At 53.5% G+C, this 20173-nt stretch overlaps 1 protein-coding gene across 2 annotated transcripts in view; it reads left to right on the top strand.

Moving 5' to 3' along the window:
* PPP2R2C (protein phosphatase 2 regulatory subunit Bgamma) overlaps positions 1 to 20173 on the top strand; it is a 147227-nt gene that overhangs the window by 98998 nt on the left and 28056 nt on the right. For both annotated transcript variants that reach the window (XM_063107596.1, XM_063107597.1), the window contains exon 5: positions 2711 to 2888. In XM_063107596.1, the coding sequence (XP_062963666.1) occupies positions 2711 to 2888 (178 nt within the window). The remainder of the gene's footprint in view (positions 1 to 2710; positions 2889 to 20173) is intronic.

Consider the following 20173-nt stretch of genomic DNA (forward strand, 5'->3'; position numbering starts at 1 on the left):
GGCCCTGGACCGAGTACCAGAGAGACAGAAGAACAGGAGAAGACACATCTAACCCCTACCTGGTCCCCAGGACACTGAGGAAACAGACGGGAACAGACGACAACCTCAGGGCTGGTCAGGGCTGTGATGAGGGACCTGCAGGGCTGTAGTGTGAGGTGGGATCAGGGGAGGTACCCTGGGAGAAGGAGATTCTCTTCTCGTCGGCCCCACATTGCCTGAGTCCAGCCCACACATCCCGTTTCAAGCCCCTTCTCAAACGTCACCTCCTGGTCACCCCTTCCAAGCCGGCACCAGCCCCTGCTGCCCTGTCACCCTGTCCCCTCACCCTGACATATATTTCTCCATAGCACATACAGCTATGTGAAATGTCTCTCTCTTACACACGTGCACACGTTGGTGTGTCTCCTTCTTGTCTTTCCCTGACTTGAGTCCCAGCAGCCCATCTTCCACGGCCCGCCCTCACCCCAGTCTGGTTGGATTCACGTGATCCTGCGTGGTGACTGCTGCCCGGGCACACCGGCCCTGTGGTGAGCTGACAAATGTCCATGCAGAAATCGTCCCATCACCAGAAATCGTCCTCCTCCCCACTCCAAGACCGACCTCACACCTCTCTCATGGGCACAATTCCCATCGGCCCTGCAGCACCCCTACCCAGGGCTCACTCTGGGGACACCTGTAGACACTTCCAGGTGTCTGAGGCCTGACCACCCCTAATCATCTTGCCGGGGGAGGTGGCGGGCACCTAGCACAGATTGAGAACTCACTGTGTGTGTACCGAGCGCTAGTCTAAGTGAGCTTGACCTGTGTTTACTCACAGGATCCCCGAGAAGCCCCTGAGCAGGCATCACCATTGCCCCTTTTTACAGATAAGGAAACTGAGGGCTAGAGAGGTGAAGCCCCCCTGAAGGTAGCAGCTGGTAAGAGCTGCAGGCAGTCAGGTTTTAGAGCATATACATTTCCATTATGATACCCTCAGGTGCAATCACACCTGGGTGACAGTCCTGGCCCCGTCACATCCTAACTCTGGGACTTGGACGAGTCAGGCTCACCTTGGCATCCAGTCTTCTCATGGGTGACATGGGGAAGGCAACACCAGCCTCCCTGTCCTGAGCACCCAGTCCAGGCTAGGCCTCGGGAAAGATCATCAAGGCCGTGTCTGTCTGTCTCTCTGCATCTTTGAAGACCTCACAGTTTACTGGAACAATGCACAACACACACCGCTGTGCACAATGAGAATCCCAGTAGAGATGTGTGCAGCTGCTGGGGTGGGCAAGGCATGGACCCCTGCTGCGCTGCCCAAAGGGCTGTTGCCTCGAGTCTTGAAGGAGGAGCTGGAGTTCACTAGGAGTCCAAAGGGGGAGAGTGTTCCAGGCAGAGGGCATGGAGGGGAGCAAAGACCCTGTGTGTGATGCCATTGCAGGGGCTCCTTGTCACCTCTCCTTCAGGGTGATGGAGACACAAAGGATTACTCAAAACCCATTTCTTCTGAGCAGTGAGAAGCCCTGAAGGGGTTAATTTTCCAGAAACCCACAAGAGAGAGGCATTCTTCCTTGGAAAAATAACACCAGAGTGGGGTCTTCTCCCAGTATTTATTTTCCAGGGCAGAAAGTTACAGAAAAGGAACATAGGTGGTTACAAAAAGAATAGTAAGATAATTGTCATGGCAACACATTAATTTGTAAAAAGTTGTCAATCCACCAACAAAAGCTTGTTCTTAGCAAACGCTTTCTTGTCCTACAGCAATTTCCTCAGTATGTTTACATAACAGTCAAGCAACTTTCTCAACATATCAATCAGTAGGTTAACCTGCACCAAGAACATCTGCCCTTTGAGCCAGCAATTTTGCTGTGTTACAATTCTTTATCTACAACAGAGACTTTAGCCTGGGGAAAGTTTCCTGTCTTTTGCAAGTTTAACATTCATATGTGTAATTTTAGAAAGTTAGGCTATACCTGAAACTACAGGGCTTTGGAAGCTAGGCCCTGTGAAATTCATTTGCTTTGTAAATGTTACTCCACAGCTCCTCACACCAGCCCTCTGATTTGGGAGCTTGTATGTGTCAGACTGACTCTGGGGCTGTAACAAACACCCCAGCATTCCACAGACAAACATGGAAATGTGTTTTTCACTATGGAAAGGACCAGCATGGTTGGCGCCTGGCTCTCCTGTGGGCTCCTCCTTGCCCCATGCCATGTGCCTCCATCCTGAGGCTTGGGCACACTCTGCTCACATCCCGTTGGTCAGCTCTCATCACGTGGCCACACCCAGGTGCAAGAGAAGCTGGGAAATGTAGTCCCCAACTAGACAGCCACTTCCCAGTGGCAACCATGTCATAGGAGGGAGATACAAATGTTCATGGACAGTGGGCTGGCCCTGCCGCGGTCTCTTGTCATTCCATTTTAGAGATGAGGAAGTTGGGGTGCAGAGGGGTCCAGCTGCTTATTCATGATCAACGTCCTTGTCAGGGCTCAGAACAAATCCCTGGAGCCTGAGTACAGGAGGCAGCCTTCCCTGCAGGGCTGGGCATGATGGACGTTCACCATCTGCCACTGCTTATTTCAGGTCTGCAGGATCAGGACGGATACCCTCTCACGTGCTCCCAGCCTCTAGTTAGATGGCGAGCTCTGGCATGCTATTCCTGATGCCATCACCTGGCTGTCCTCACCCTCTCCCTGCATCATCTGCTCTGACCGACCCTCCTCTTCTGCAGGTGCCAGTGCTGAAGCCCATGGACCTGATGGTGGAGGTGAGCCCACGGAGGATCTTTGCCAACGGCCACACCTACCACATCAACTCCATCTCCGTCAACAGCGACTGCGAGACCTACATGTCCGCGGACGACCTGCGCATCAACCTCTGGCACCTGGCCATCACCGATAGGAGCTTCAGTATCCTTCGCTGCCAGCCCCGCGGGGAGGGAGGCTTCTGGTGGGTGGGTCGGCTGGTTTGGGGGCTTCTGCTTTGTCTAACTTTGTAAAGAGGAACCCTCTGGCTCACGGTATATGAATGAGGCCCAGATATGGAATGATGTGCAGAGTCTGTTTCCAAAACTTTAATATCATGACTACTGCGCATTGCATTTGACCCCTTGCCGCCTCCAGAGTGGCCACGATCCCTATCACCCTGGGGCCTCACCAGGGACCACGAAGGAGACAGAAACCAGGGTTCCACCTCCGTGGAGGTGGGGTGGCTGACCCACCCCAGATGGTCGACTGAAGGCTGCTCTGGGCCCTCAGCCCTGGGGCCCAAGGCAGGCTGCATCTGTGTCTGATAAATGGCACTGGGGTCCTGCCCAGGGCTTAGAGTGACATCTGAGGTAGTAGAAGCCCAGGTGGATTGGGGACCCCCTGTTCGGTGGTCCTCTATGTTGGGGCAAACTAGATGCAATGGCATTGACTGGCTCCCACCAACTAGTGAGGAAAGAACTATTGATACATGAGCATTGGCCTGGGGAGGGGGCGAGGCTTCAGACTACCAGGGTGGTGGTGGACAGGGCAGGCAGGTTGCTGAGCAGTCACTATTCTGCTGACTAATAATAATACACTGTGAGGTTCTGTGCCTAATATCAACATGTGTTAAGTTTAACTCATTTTATCCTCACAGCAATCCTGTGGGGCAGGTAATATCATGATCCCCCTTTCCAGATGAGGACATTGAGTCACAGAGAGCCTCAGTTAAGTTTCTCAAAGCTCACACCCAGCAAGTGTCAAAGCTGGGAGTCAAACCCAGGCCTTCTGGCTCTGGAGTCCCCACTTCTATGCTAAGTGACCCTTTGTGAAGGGTGCTGCCCAGCTGTACAATGGAAGGACGTGGAAGGACTTCCTGAGAGCCTTTTGGCACCCAGACAGTCTCCTGGTGCCAGGCAGCCCTGGGCACCCAGAGCAGCTCCCAACAGAGTGGTTGTCATGCCTGCTACTGCTGCACGTCACTGCTCAGGAGCGGGCTGTGTCCCTTGGAGTGGATGCTGGGAGTGGCTGGGGGGGAGTGGGAGAGCAGGAGGGAGCAGTCTGGGAAGGAGAGAGAGTAACAAGTGGTTTTGGGGCATTGAGAGGCAGGAGTGGACAGAGACCACTGGACAGGGAAACCTCAGGAACCAGGAGGAGGGGAACTGGAAAGAGCAAAGTATCCAGATGTTCCCGAGCCGAGTGAGAGGGCGTGGGGCAAATACGTGGGCTTTGGAGTCAGTGGGCATCTCTGTGGGGATCTGACTGCTACCTTCAACCTCTGTGACCTTGGGTGAGTTACTGCACCTCTCTGAGCCTCAGTCTCCTCAAAAGTCCTGCCCTCATAGGATCACAGTGTGCATATTCAGTGAGCCCTCTGTTGCAGTGGCCAACACCAAGCCAGCTCTGAGTGGGTGTCAGGAAGCATTAGCATCCGTCTCCTTTCTCCTCCTCCAAGTAAGAAGCGGGCCCAGAGCCAGGAAGGTGCAAGTGGATTGGGATGGTCAGGAGGGTTCCAGGAGAAGCTGAGGCTGGGGCTGCTTGGAGGCGTGGACACTCAGGTTTGGCCAGGTGGAGAGGGCAGGGCAGGGCTCTGCCTCACCATTCAAGCTGAGAGCCCAGCAGACCCCACCCGTCCCCAGTGCTCAGAGAACAGGCTGGCCAGGACTTCCTGTGGCGAGGGTCAGGAGGCCCCACTCCAGCTGGCTCAGGCAGGACTCGGACATTTACTGAGTTACTGTAAGAGAGCTTCAGGCACAGCTGGGTTCGGGGGCTCAAACGGCGTCAGTGGATGGCTATCTCCACTTACTGCCTCTGGTCTCTGCTGTGGCTTCAGTGTCAGGCTCCACATGGTGGCCAGGTGGCACCAGCAGCTCGGGCCCCACCCTCCCAGAATAAAGTCATAGTCGTCCACGGCCACGTCTAAGGCTGTGGACTGGCTTCCCAGCAGAGTAAGACAAGGAGTCACGCAGGAGCTCCAGGTCTGCGGATGGGGGGCTCCCGTGACTACAGTTGGCCATCCTCAAGCTTTCTGGATGGCACTCTACAGTTTGCAGATCAGCCTGCCATTCTTTATTCCACTTGATGCTCATGGCAAAGCCGAGAAGACAGTGGTAATGTTATTAATCACCCCATTTCACAGGCAGGGCAATGGAGGCTCGGGGCTGGCCCCCAGTCCCCAGCTGCCCACCACAGCACTGGCACAGCACTCCACCGTCCTCGAGCCCAGCTTCCTCATTGTGGGACTCGGGCAGGGACAGTAATCCTGCCTGACTTATCTCCCTGGGCTGCTGTAAGGAGTCAGCACACCACGAATGCAGAAGCGCTTTGAACATTGTAGGGTCCTGGTTATAGATAAGGGACTGCTTTTCCATTCATTGAGGCAGCCATTAATTCCCAGCATCTCTTCTGTCCCAGGCCTCATGCTGAGCTCCAGGGACTCAGGGATGAATGACAGGGACTCAGCCCTTCCCTTGAGGGCCTCACCGGCTACTGGGGACACAGCCCGATGTGGGTCGTGTAAGGATGACATTCTTGCTCTGACCAGAGTCTGCACAAGCCGCTGCGGGGTGCCGAGGTGGCGGCCCGAGAGTGTGGGTGTGCGGGGCCGCGTGCGCGAGGAAGGGGGCGCCGCCTGTCGCGGCGGGAGTGGCGGGCGTCCTCCTGGGGCCAGGGCTCCAAACGTTGGTCATTCACAAACCCCTTCACAGCTACTGCTGTGTCTGCGTGTCCTGTGCTCTTTCATGTGCTTTTCCCATGTTTTCTAATTTTTATTACTGTTCTTTAAGTCAGGTTGCTTTATTTTTGCCTGAATAACTGATTTTTGAAAGGGAATTTTATTTCACTACCATAAATTAAAATAAAACGTATTACTGTAAGTAGGAGGTGGCCATAAAGACAAACGCAGAGAAAACAAAACAGTGGGGGGTAAAATCCTTTCTCAGCCCGGTCCCATGGAACTTTCTGGGCCATGGGAGGCTCTGTGTTTGCACGGCCTGGTGGGGTAGCTGCTGCCACGTGTGCCTGCTGAGTACCAACATGTGGCTAGAGTGACCAAGGAACAACACTTTAAACTTAATTTAGTTTTGATTAATTCAGACTTCAAGTGAAATGCTGCACGGGGCTAGCGGCTACCGAATCGGGCAGTGCAGACTGTAACTGTCACCCGTCAGGCCCGGAGGCTCGTTCTTTCTGTTGTCAAGGACGTGGACAAGCGTGGGCTTGACGTTAAGGGCGTCACAGCACAGAATAGAGATGTCCTCCCTCATTCATCGAGCGTGTTGAAAACCTTGCTCAGTCTGTGAATCTGTGTCATGTCACTGAAGGCTGTCTCTCCCTCCCCTAACTGCTTTCAGGTGACAAGAAGCTAGATACACACTGTAAGCAGGGAGTGTCACTAGCCAGCTTTGGAGGGGCTGGGGTGTGTGTGTTGTGGGTGGGTTGGATTCCAGCAGACAGGCGTGGCAGCTAGGGGTCCGGGAAGGAGCTCCAGGGGGAGGGGGAGGGACAGGGCTGGGGCGTGACCGTGGCAGGAGGTGGTGGAGTAGAGACAGTAGGGACGTAGATTTCATAGAGTTGGGCTGTATCGTAACTGCCTTTTGGACCAAGGTGGCCACAGGACATTAGAACAGTTTTGTTGTTGAGTAAGAAAAGACCCATCCGAGGACTGCAGATGGAGTTCCCCTGGTCATTATGGCCAACCTCACATCCTCACCCTGTCCTGAACACACAGTGTGCCCCATCCACACGTGGGACAGCACGCCATTCACCAGCAGATGTTTCCTGAGTGCCTGCTGTGTGCCAAGCCTCATGCTTGATGCTGGAACTGGGTAAAGGAGAGGACAGGTGATGAACCTTTAGTGAGACATCCAGCATTCGAGCAGGTGGTCAGTGTGTGGGGCTCAGAGGACCCAGCCAGCATGGCGGGGCACTTTCCTCTGCAGTCGTGACTGGTTGCTGGCTGCAGGCATGGGGTCGGGGGAGAGTGAGCCAGGGTGGTGTTTTTGCCAAGTGATTATGTGGACACGGAGCCGATGGTGTATGCAAAGAAGTGAAAATAATGATTATTGACCATAGAATCTGAGCCAGGTGAGACATGGTGACAAGGGGGGGAGCATCCGTAGATTGGGGGTCCCCGTGGGAACCCAGAGGACTTCCCTCTGTGACAAGCCTGTGTGGAGACTCTATAACAAAATGAGCTGTTAGTTGATCGAAACATAAACGTCCTGGCCCTTAGCAATGGAGGAGTGTGCATATATAGCATGCTGAGGACTCGGAGCCGGGCTTGAGGCAGACCTGGCCTGTAGAGCTCAGATGCTGGAAGGAGCCATGAGTCTGCAGGGGTGTTTGGTGGCTGTGGAATCCTCCCCAGGTTAGGTTGATTCATGAGGGAACCATGTGGCACCTGGATGTCCCGTGGCCTGCTACTGCTTGACCATGGGAGTGACAAGATGCAGGGAGCTGGAGCAGAGAGACACAGCATGTGTCCCATGGAAGCAAAGCTCCCCAGACAGGGAAGGTGTCAGCCCTCCGGGTGGCAGGTGCCATGGTGGGTCTGATGGCCGCGAGTAATTAGAGAAGGCGTTTCATTTCTGACATGGGAGGAGGCCGGCAAGGCTGCTGCACTCCACGCTGAGCTGGGGAATTGCTCGGGGTCTTTGAGACACTTTTTGAGCAGGTACCAGCTGGAGGCTCTGGCTGTCAGATGGTGACAATTCCAATGAGTCCAGAGAAGAAAACCAAGCGTGGCAAGTCCTGCACCAAGAGAGGGGAGGGGAGGTGTGGTCTGGACTCGGGGGTTCACATCCCTTTGACGCTTGCTCTCTGGTGTCCTGACTCGTCCTGATGACACTGTCCAGCCCTCAGCGTCTCCAGGAAATTTGCTGCTGCGTCTCCATCTCCTCATGTCCAAACAGTAACACTTTCTACTTAAGCAAAATGGATTTTTAGTAATAGGATTAAGAGAAAGAGAAACTTTTTGGTAAAGGAGGAAAAGTGGCCTTGCTTTGGCCATTTCACAGGAAGAGAGCTGGCTCAGAGGACATTTCCTCCTCAGGCTTCCGTATCTGGCTGTTCCGAGCCTGCTACGAGCCAGGCACACACATGGCAGTGACCCGGTCCTGTCACCAAGGCTCAAACATTAGGAGCTTCCTCCCTCTCCCTCGCCCTCAGAATGGAGAGAGGTGTCAAGCCCTTTCCCTTCTCCCCGGGACTGGGGCCTGCGAGCCACCCCACAGCTGCGGGAGGCACAGCGGAGCCTCTGCTCCAACCACATCAGTCCCTGCTTAAAGCTCTCAGTGGTTTTCTTTCGGTTTCTGGAGGAAGACTGACCCCCACAGTGCCCTGAGGCCCTTGGTGACACCCATTATGGTCCTGTGCATTGGACTTGCCTGCTCCTTCAGGACATTGGGTCCCCTGCATGGTATGGGGTGGGGGCAGGGCTCTGCCCCTTGCTGTCCCTTCTCCTGATCAGCTGAGTCTGTCTCTGAGCCTGACTCGCGTTTGCCTACATGCATCAGCTCACAGCCCCCTCGCCCGGTCACCTCTCCACCCCCCCAACCTAGGCTGGCCAGAACCCCTCCGGGCCCACAGCTCCTTGACTGCTCTCTGGCCAAAGTGAGTTTCTGTTGATACGACAGCCTCCTCTCTGCTCTGGTGGAAGCCTTGAGATTAGGAACCCAGGCTGAGGCCTCTCTGTCCCTCTGGCATCCCATGCAGGACCCAGCACATCACAGGTCCTTATGAATGGTTGTAGAGGGAGCGGGCTGGTGACTTCAGAGCGAGGAAGTTCACCATCTCCATGTGGTCTTAGGATACAGACACGCCTTTGTCGATCAGGGCTTCACATGGCTCAGAGACCCCAGACCCCAGAGAACAGGAGGAGTCTGTGCTGCAGGGTCTGGCAGGCCTGGGCTCAGACCCATTGCTTAACCTGCCGGAACATCACCTTCCATGAATGTGAAATGGACAACATTCCAAATCGTAAGGATATTCACGAAGATTAAAGAAATCATTTGTAGAAAGGGCATGGTACTAATTGGGGCCCAGCAGTAGCTGGTATTATTTTCTCTCTCTGCAGGTATGGGGATCCGAATTCTTGACCTTGGTATTATAACACCACTCTCTAATGACTGTGCTAACCAGCCAGTCCCCTTACTCTCTCTCTTAAACAACAGCCCCTCAAATATTTAAGGTTGGTTCTCATAAAATCCCTGCATGTCTGATAATTAAAGTTCCTTTTTTCCCCGGCACTGTCTCAACATCTGTTTAAACAACCTCTCACGTCTTTTAATACCAATATTTGGAGACTGTTAGGCAGCACTGGGCAATTTTTCTTGAGTTCGATGCATCTTAAAGGTAACAAATTGCACAGGGGTCTCAGCTGATGGACCTCCGCTTTATTTTTAGCACCCAGAGAGTTTTAAAGATGGTTCAATTGATTTTTCTCCCCCCTAAGCGATTTCTAGTGCTGGAAGCTGGCATTACTCCAAGCCTAAGTCTGGAACAAATTTCTAATTCTCATTTACAGAGCACGTCCCTGCAGCCAGGCAGGCTGGAGTCGGGTACAGCAGTTGGATGCAGGAGGCTGAGAACCTGGGTCAGCATATGCCTGCCTGAGGGCCAGGCTTGTTTTCTGTGCAGGGAACAAAGGAGGGACTGGCCAAGGCCCCTCTGTGTGCCAGAGTCTGGGGTCCACCCCTGCCTCTGCCACTCACTCACCAAGTGACCCTGGTTAGTCCCTCAACCTTTCTGAGCCTTGCTTTTCTCATCTATTCAATGGGGGTGCATCGCCTATACCTGGGGTTGTGAGGGCAGAATATCTGATGGGTACAGGGCCTGATGTGGTGAAGACACGACCCTCACCAGCCCACTGTCAGGTATTTTACAGGTTGAACTTTCACCCTGCCCATGGGATCACTTTGCAGAGAAGGAGACAGGTGTGTGCCTGCTCAGAAATACTCTGTCCTTAGCTTGTTGGATGAGTAGAACTGGTGGTGAGAAGTAGAGGCCATGAGCATGGAGCCCTGGGTTTCAGCTCTGCTATCTGCCCATGGTTCTGTGCATTCATTCATTTATTCATTCATTCATTCCAACAGTATTGACCGGGAGTCTACTCTGTGTTGAACATTGGACTACGTGCTGGGGATACAGGCTTGGTCTCTGCCAGGGCTTCCAAGTACAGTCGTATAGGTTGCCTACTGCACAAAGGAGGTGGTGACTGGGGGCAGAAATCTAAGCCAAGCACCCTGGGAAGAAGGGATTTTTTTTTTCTTCTAATTCTGCACAGAGGAGGCATCTTTTCAGAATTTGCACAAAGTCACCTTTTGAGTGGGTGGGGACCCTGACACTGCCCTTATGGGGTTTATAGTTGAGCAGGAAGGTAGGCACAGAACAAACAAGCCCCAGTGAGCCATGCTGGCCCCACCTTCGGGATGCAGACAGAGCCCAGCTGCCTCTCCCCACCAGCATGTGTCCAGGCCACTGTCATCTCTCACCCTGATATGGCAATGACCCAACACCTCTCTTCTTAGATTCAGGAACCCAGGTGCTGGGTTCAAGCCTCAGTTCCAAGACGTAGTAACTGTGCAGCACTGGTCAGTTTACTTGGACTCTTTGTGCCTCGGTTCCTCACCTGCAGAGTGAGGCAACATCCCTGCTTGCATCCCAGGGCTGTCATGAGGACTGGGCGTTATGATGTCACCTTCAGAAGAGTGCCAGGCGAATGGTGCCACAGCACCACCAGTGCTATTAGCTGTGTTTCCCCTGGGGTCCCCTTATGATCTGTTCTTCTGCATTGACGGCGAGTTTTTTAAAAAAACGTGAACTAGATTATGGCATTCTCTGCTTAGAACCTTCCAGCAACTTCTGCCAACTTGGAGTAAACTGTGCCCATCTCCCTGGCCTCTGAGGCCCTGCTCCCCCTCCCCACCTCACTTCCTCCTCCCTCCTCTTGCTCCAGGGCTCAGGATCTGCCAGCTGGTCCCCTGGCAGTTTACTTCACCTTCCTGGGCCCCAGTTCCCCCTTCTCTTGGGTGGGTGTGGTTGGACTGGGGCTCTGAAGCTATCTTTCAGCCCACACAAGCGGGATAGCCTCCCTAGGTCTCCCTTGGTCTGGGCAGGTGTGATCATGCTAGCAGCAGGCTAGGGCTGGCCTGTACCGGCTTGCAAGAGCCACACACATCTCTGCCCCGCTCCATGTTCATGGGCATTGCTTTGATAGCTTGAACTGACTATGGTGGTAGCATTTCTACTGCAAATATCCACAAACACTACAAGATCTGTCTCTCCCCGTCCCCCAGAGAGGTGGTTGTTACAGTCACCAGCGCACCACTGCTTTGGGTCATAACAAGGCTGAGCAGCTGCCACCGTGACTGAGGGCTTCCTGCCCACGGCTCCACTGTCCACGGTGCTGAGCCATTTGAGACACCGTCACCACTTACCAAGCACCTGTCTGTGCTCTGTCTAGTGTTCTGAGCACACTGCACTCACTGCCTTACTGAAGCCTCCCGAAAACACTGTGTAGCAGGCATTGCTAAGCCACAGGACGGTTAGTAATCTGCCCAAAGCCACACAGCTGGGAGATGGCAGGGCTGGGATTCCAACTCGGGCCGTCTGGATGCAGCACCCATACCCTTCTGTCATGCTGCATTGCCTCTCTGTCGTGATAAGCCCTGCGACAGCCACTGGTTATTCCACATCTAGTCTGACAGGCCCTGGGCTGAATGAATGCCTGATGCAGCTGGTTGCTTTTAACTCTTGTGGCAGCTCACAAAGGTGAGTGTGGTCCCCCATTGTGCAGACAGGGACACGGGCTCTGAGAGGTAAGCTCTCTTGTCCAAAGATACCCCAAGCCCAAGTCTCTTTGATTGATTGTCCAGCTCTGTCAATGCAGCAATGTTTCTTGGCTCTTGTTTTAGATCCTAAGGAAAAGCAGGCCCTTTTTATGTCATTGCAGAACAGAGTAGAGATTGTTTTGCAGTGCATGGACTGTAGCAGCCGTGTGATGTTTCTAGCATTTTCTCTAGCTCATGGGATGGTGGGGGTCACGTGACCCTGTCACGCTTCCTATCTCTTCCTAATAGGCTTCTGTGGCATTTCTGTAACATGCTCCCGATTAAGACCCCCTGACCCCCATCCAGAGCCCCAGACCCCAGGCCTGTGTCCCTCTTCACGATCGGTCCTGCCACCTCCAGCCTCACTTCTCATCACCCCGGACACTCACTGAGCCTCTCCCTAGCCCGGTCGCCTCCTCTTGAATCCTTGCTCTCCTCTCCTCTGCCTGTGGCCTGCCTGGCCCCACCCTCTCTGCCTCCCTCCCAGCACTCCAGCTGCCTGCCGTCGCAGATCCTCAGTTTCACACTCCCCCCGCAGCCTTTCCACAGGTCATGTGTCCCCCTGCCCCATGCACCGCACACTCACCCCACCCTGACTCTGCCCGGATAACTCCTGCTCACCTCACACCTCGGCTTAATGCCTCTGCCTCAGAGCCCCTTCCCAGACTCTTGAGACCAGCTCAGCGCCTTGTTAGCAATCCCCGTCACGTGCACCTGTGTGTCTCCTGGAGCATCGATCCTGGAGCTAAATCTGGATTCCCTGCTGGGCTGGGAGCGCTGGAGGTCAGCACGGTGCCCGGCTCGTCCCTTTCAGTGCCATGAGGAGTCAGCTGCCTGGGCGTGTGTTCCAGCTCTGTCCAACCTTGGGTTTTCCCCTCCCTGCTCCAGAAGCCAAGGCATGCAATTCAGCACAAGCCCTCCTCGTCCTTCCAGGGGTGACAAGCTCTGCACCTTTTGCAGCCTGCTCAGTTTATGGGGTTTTTTTTCCCCAGAAGGAGAGAAAGACACTGATTCTTGATTCTTATATAACTAGCTTTAATTCAACTTTAACCATGTACTAGGTCCTTTGACATATGCCATCTCGTGAAATCCTCATTAAAGCCCTGCCACACAGAAGTTATCAGCCCATTCTGCACATGAGAAAAGCAGGGTGCAGCGAGGCTGAGTTTTGAGAGGTCGCACAACTGTTCGGTGGCAGGGCTGCAATTTCAGGCCCTGGGCTCTGTGACTCAGAATTCAGCACTTTCTTCCCATGCCATAGTTCGGTTGGTTCCTTCCTGAGCATGTAGGAATTACATAGGCTGGCTGGTGGTAGGGCTCTGTGGGCTGGCTCGTCACACAGAGAGCAGAGGGCTTGTGCAGCGACTTCCCCTGTGGCCCCGGCAGTCTGGGCTCTGCTGCCCAAGAGGCGTTGCACCCTCATCACCAGTGAGATGTGCTGAGCAGAGAAGGCGAGGAGTCTGCTACAGGCTGAGCTGTGTCTTCCCAGAGTCCATATGTCGAAGCCCTGACTCCCAGAACCTCGGAACGGGACTGTATTTGAAAATACAGAGGTAATTAAGTTTAACTTAATAAGGCCGTCAGGCTGGACCTCATCCAGTCTGACTGGCGTCCTTATGAGAAGAGGCGATCAGGACACAGAGAGACACCAGACTGTGTGAACACAGAGGGAAGACCTGTGAGGACACAGAGAGAAGGCTGCCAAGACCAGCCCTAGAAGGAACCAGTCCTGCCGACACCTTTGCTCTTGGACTTCTGGCCTTTGTAACTGTGAGAGGTAAATGTGTGTGGTTTAAGATACTCAGTCTGGCATTTTGCTGTGCAGCCAGGAGCCCTCTTGTAGGATCTGACATGCTCTGCCTGAGCGTTTGCAGCTCATGTTTGTAGTCGGGTCATCTTTTGAAGGAGGTTAAATGAAAAGGCAGTTTTTCAAGACCACCTTCTTGTATGTGCAGGAGGCCTTCCAGGGCACCTCTATGTCTCTGGGGAGCCTGCGTGGGAGGCGTTTCGTGGTGTGGCCCTTGGCAGGGCTGCCTCCATCCCTCTCTCCAGTGGCTGCCTGGTCGCCATGGTGACAGCCCTCCCATCCTGAGAGCAGGCTCCTGCTGAGCCATCTGGATAAGCCACACTTTGCTTGATTAAATCAACAGAGCCCAAGGCTTCATGAAACCCCTGTCTGCCTGCAGTGTCCACCTTGCTGAGGATACAGCTAGCCCAGCCAGCCCAGCATCAGGGCCCTGAGGGTGCTGACCCATGGGGAGAGCTGCAGGGCACATGGAGATACATTTACTCTAGAATGGTGAGAGGAGCACTGGCTGGAAGTTGGGAGGCCAGGGTTCCAGTCCTTACTCTGCCATGGCTCCATGTGTGGCCCTGGGCAAGTCACTGCTGCACCCTGGGCCTCCCTCTCCTCCTGGGTGGGACTGGAGTGTGGACAGTCTCTTCCTGCAGGGATGGGCTGTGTGCCTGGCCATGGCGGGATGTGGCTCTCTGAGGTTATGACTGTGTCTCGAAGCTCCATTAGTGGCTGAGTCTTCACAGACTAGCTTGCGGGCCCCACTAAAGCTTGCGGTGACATGGGTAACATCGGTGCACGACCTTGTGAAGACTGTCATGACTTGGGTAACATCGGTGCACGACCTTGTGAAGACTGTTGTGACGTGGGTAACATCGGTGCACGACCTTGTGAAGACTGTCATGACTTGGGTAACATCGGTGCATGACCTTGTGAAGACTGTCATGGCTTGGGTAACATTGGTGCATGACCTTGTGAAGACTGTCATGACCTGGGTAACATCGGTGCACGACCTTGTGAAGACTGTCATGACTTGGGTAACATCGGTGCACGACCTTGTGAAGACTGTCATGGCTTGGGTAACATTGGTGCACGACCTTGTGAAGACTGTCATGACCTGGGTAACATCAGTGCACGACCTTGGCATCTGGGGACTGCTGTCCATACCCCTTTCTCACTTGAGCTCCTCACTGGAATGAACCAGCAATGTTTGTTCATTCACATGCCTGACTCGATCTACAGTCAGCAGAGACCTGCCTGTGGAGGAGGGAGTGACTCTTAGGTCCCGTGCCCACCATCCAGGTGAGGGGGACCAAGGCTCGGAGAGGCACAGCTGGATGAGCGAGAACCACTGCAAGCGGTGGCTCCTGTCCGGCGTCTCACCAGCCCTCGGCATGCAGTGCTGGTGGGACCCTGGCTGGGCTTCAGGAGATCAGCTGATGCCCTTGGCAGCAGGAGATGAAGGGGTTTCTATAAAAATCTCCACAAACCTGATGACTCCACGGAAGGCCCACGTGGATTACATTTCCTGTGTCCTTGGCAGGAAGAGCCACAGACTTCACTCTTGGGTGGAACGACCCCCTATTTATGAGCTCTGTGGACTCCCCCAGGCACGGGCTTTGAAGAGTTGGGGGCACCCAGCACCTCCACCCCAACCCAACAGGGTGAGTGGGCCTCATGCTGGTTTGGGGTTAGGGTGGGCCCCACCTGCCCCTCCAGGGCTGCATTTACTCCATCTGATCTTGGAACTGGGGTCTTGGGGGCCGGGGGCAGAAGAGGAAGGAGGCCTGGCCCCTGGGGCTGCTTCACACATGGCCTTGCATGCGCTAAAGAAGCCAGGCTGCTGAGACAGAAGCCAGATTGCAGTCCTGTTCTGGACCTGCGTCAGCCAAGTGTGCCAGGGGTCAGGCCCAGCCCGCCTGTCTATAAAGGTTTCTCTGTAAAGCCATATCCTTCATGTATTTATTGTCTATAGCTGTTTTTTTTTTTTTTACAACAAAAGCCAACTCAGGTAGTCGCAGTTGCAATAGAGATCTTATAGCTGGCTAAACCTAAAACGTTTGCTCTCTGGCCACTCATAGCCAATGCCTGGTCTAGAGGGTTACGTCTGTGAATGTTCGCGCTCAGCTGCTGGAAGGAAAAGGGGGTTCATTGTAAGGTTGGGGAGCTGGAGCCGAGCAGCTGCAGGAACCAGAGATCTCCTCCCAGGTCCCTGGGCCCTCCAAGGAGGTGGCAGCTCCTCTCTGCCCACTGCCCTGCCGTTCCTGTCTCATGCCAATGGCCATGTCTTTCTTTTCCTGCTCCCAAGCCTCAGGCAACACAGAGTCCAGAGACGCTGAGTGAGTGGCCGGAGGCTCCACCGTGGGTTAAAGGCAGGTCGGAGGCTGGAGTCAGGCTTCTGCAGCCGGTCAATGCTTGCTGCGTGTGCCACCTGCCTTCAGCAGCTCACTACAAATCTCCTGCTGGGTGCCAGGCCCACCACAGCCCTTCACAGGACTTCTTAGTTATCCTCACTACAGCCCTAGGAGGCAACGAGTGCCATTGACAGTATGAAGTCGGGGAAACAGAGGCACAGAGAAGTTTAGAAACTTGCCCACAGACACACAGCAGGAAGAGGCAGAGCCTGGATTCACCCCCAGGCTGTCAGGGACTGGGGGTCACGCTGCTGAATCACAGCAGGCCTATTGTCAACTCTGGAACCCAACTTAGTTGCAGTCCTGGTCTGGCCGCCTCTCTGCCTGGCTTCTCCTGGCGGAGTCTTTACTTCCTTATCTGCAGAAGGGGTGCCCCTCACTTACAGGGGGAGGGGACTGAACCAGACACAGATATCAAGCAGTGGTACAGCCAGCCCACCAGGCATGTTAGCTGTGGACAGGACCAGGTGCTTGGCTGGGATTTGGAGACACAAAGAGGAATATGATTTGGCCCACAGTCAGACGAAGGGCACAGACAGGTCAGCCAGTGTTTGTGACTTAAAAAGACCAAGCTATTGGGTCTGGGAGCAGACTGCAGTGGAGACCAGAGGAGGCAATCCGGGGATCAGCCCTTCCCGATGAGCCTCGCAGAAACTGCACCTAACAGCAAGCTTCCCTGTCTGCAGCTCATGCATTTGTGCAGCTGCAGTGAAAAAACTTCTGACGCACTGTAGGGTGACAGCTCCTTTTAATCGCCCTTGTCAGTGACAGTGCACTCGTAGAAGGAACTCCCTCCTGGCCTGGGGTCACCTCGATTCTGTCTCTCTTCTCCACTTTCAGGGCTTCTTCTGCTTGGCATGGGTTTGAAACCTACGGTACCCCCAGCCCTGACTGGAGGGGCTGATTCATTCAGTGTCAGCAACTATTTACTAAGCACCTGCTATGTGCCTGGCACTGCAATAATGATCTCAACAGACAGGTGTCTGCCCTCACTGGGGAGGCAGACAGTTAACATATGCCAAGGTTGTAATAAGCAGTGGTTAATGCTTGCAAAAATATAAAGCAAAAAACATATATACTAAGCAAGGTGAAGGAAATGAGTTTATTTAGAGGGGAGGTGGGGAGTTCTAGGAGGCCACTTTGTGAGGAGCACTTGGACAGAGACCTGAAGGATGTAAAGGTGGGAGCCCTGCAGGTATTTGGGAGAGTTGCTGTCCAGGCAGCCGGGACAGGAGGTGCAAAGGCCCTGTGGTAGACTGTGCCTGTCACATCCCAGGTTGTGACAGCTGTGGTGCACTCATCCTGCAGTTTCCTCTAAGAAGCAGGGGGCTTGGCTCCGAGGGTCTGTGAGAGCTAGATCTGCAATCCTGCATCCTGGTCCAGATGTAAGCACTGTGGCCAAGTGGCTGTAGGCACCACCGTGGCTCACTCTCCTAATCTAAATAAAGCTAAGGGTAGCACCACCTGCCTTCTGTATTCAGAGGCGAGGTGGAGACAGATGACATGAATAGGGTTTCTAAATTGGGAGGGCCATTTCCAAGGGAGGATTAAGAGTCATCTATCTGATACTTGTTAACACATCCATCAGGCAGCAGACATCCCCTGTCACCAGCTGCGCTGGCCACGGCAAGGGGGCAGTGGGTGCACAGAGGTGATCAGACGGGGTCCCTGTCCTGCAGTTGACTGTCAAGAGGGTGAGATGGGCACGTTCACAGCATGGTGACCCACAGGAGGTGAGGTCGGCGGTTTCACCTTCCCTGCTATTGTTCTCACCGTGTGGCTGGCTCCTCTCTCCTGAATGCCTACCTGTGTCTCACAAACTTTTCTTGCAGGGAAAATGATTCTAACTGCCTTGGTGTGATTGAAAGTAAAGCAAAAGCCCATCAGACAGTTGGAGAAGAATTAGATAGAAAAATAGAAAACGAGTAATTTAGCCAGCTTTGCCAAGGGGAAGGGGCTCTGAAACAAGTCGAATTATGCTTGTTCCCCAGGGAGCGCAGTCCTGAAATGAACCTTGAAAAGCACCGTTTTACACATGGGATTTATGCGGCGATCGGAAACAGGGAGGGCCACCTGGGGGTTAATCCTTGAAAGGAAAGGGCACTCTGGGACCGTGCCCAACCCCTCATTTGCAAATGGGGAGACCGGGGTTTGTGGAATAAAAATGAGTAAATGTGGAATGAAACCAGATGCCAGCCCAGGGCCTCCTCCTGTCCTGGTGCTTGTCCCATCAAAGTTAAAGCTACTGAGTGTGGTCATTGTTGGGTCAAATATCTCAAAGTCCACACATGCGTGGCCACATGGGTATGAGTTGAGGGCACGTGTTTGCGGTATCTGAATTTATCGTGCTACGGAGGCTTCTTTCACAGCACCTCCCTTGTCAACAGTCTGTCTTCAGGCCTCATTTTATGATGGACTAAAGGGAATTCAAGAGGGACAGTTCCACTCAGTAATTAATTCCTACAACACATCTGGTGGCATTGGTGCAGAGATAGGCGGCAGGCACGGGTAGCACCTGTGGCCAGCCGAGCTGGAGGTCTTGGAGAGGCCATCCCAGGGACGGGTGACCATGGGCTCGCTGGGATGCCCACCATGGAGGCTGCCATGCTGCACTGGAATTGCTGGGTGTGGCTGTGGATTCAGAGGTGCGGTACTGCCCACTGGGCCTCTGGGAGCCCCTGCCCAGCAGGGGCCTTGCTGCATTGGCCATGGCTGTGGTTTGTCTTTCTCTGCCAGAGTAGTGTGGAAACAAAGCCTCTGTCTTTCACATTATTGTTTTCACAGCATCCACTGTATCCAAAGTCCTTTGTTTGAAACAGCAGGAGAGTCCCCAAGTGATGCTCACGCTGTAAGAACCCCTGTCCTGGGCTGTTGGTGGGACCCAGGTTTGGGGACTCTGTCTTCCCGGCCTGCACATGGTGCCCCCAGTCTTGTGCCTTTGCCCCTCAGCCAGCTCTGGGTTGCCGCATTCAGGGGTATTTGCCACAGAGAGCTGAAGACATATTGTTCCCTGGGCACTTTTAAAAGTTCTAGAACATGCTGAGGTGGGAAAGGCAAGTGTGTTTGGATGGATACTGTCAGTCAGGAGTGTTAGGGTGTGTTGCAGTAACAAATAACCCAGAAGTCTTCAAGGCTGAAAACAGCCCAGGTGTATGAGGGCACTTTAATAAGTTGGTGGAAAAATAGAATTAAAAGGTAATATAGATCTTTCCATGAACTTTTCGAAGAACCCTCATATTTCCCACTCATGCTACCAGCGTGTCCTCCACAGGTCCGATTTGGTGTGGGTCTTACAGAAGAGGGAAAATGTCATGACAAACCACATGCTGGCTCTCAAAGCTTCAGTCTGGATGTGACACAGGTCATTTGTCATCTCCACCATCCATTCACTGGCAAAAGCAACAAGTCTGCTGGCTCCCTTGGCTCCAAAGGGCTCATAGGAACCCGGACGTTCAGAGAACCACCCAGCGTTTCCACTTACCATCGAACCCACCCCCTGCCCCCATGAGTTATAACCCTATGAAATGCAGCCAGAATGAGTGTCCTAACAACGACACAGAAGGAACCACACTGGAGCTGTGTTCCCCAGACACTTCTGTTTCTGCCCAGCTGCTGTTGGCTGTAGCTTGTGTCTCGAGTTCTGCAGAGAGGATGTGTGCCGAAGACCAGCTCCAGTCGAGTTTGGGGGTCCCTGAAAGAGGGATGAAGAAGCCGGCAAAAATAACAAACACAGACAGAGACCTCAATGCATCAATATGCACATTCTCTCTCTGCGGGCTATCAGCGTGTTGCAGCTGGAGCCTAGTAGAACATGAGACAATGCCTTTTATTTAGATTTTTCTCTGCAGGGGGGTTTTGGGTACTACTTTTATTGCTTCAGCAAGCTTAAATCAATAGTCCAAAAAGCAGGGAGGAAACTTTTTTAGAGGTCAGCTAGTCCTTTTTGTTGCATGTCTCAGGTGATCAACTCGTGCTTCTTTTTCCTGGAATCAGGTTATCAGATCGGCCATCCCTTCATTGCCTTGAAGTTATCTTGTGACCTTTTTCTGGTTAATATCCACCCTATTAACAGGGTGGCAGCTATTTTGGTTAAATACAACTTTGCTAAAAGGAAAAATGTTAACATTTAAATTCTAGTGGGGGTCTAATGATTTTATGTTCTAATGGAATGAACCTACTGTTCATATG

This window comes from Cynocephalus volans, chromosome 9, assembly GCF_027409185.1.
Source record: "Cynocephalus volans isolate mCynVol1 chromosome 9, mCynVol1.pri, whole genome shotgun sequence".
Classification (NCBI taxonomy): Eukaryota; Metazoa; Chordata; class Mammalia; order Dermoptera; family Cynocephalidae; genus Cynocephalus; species Cynocephalus volans.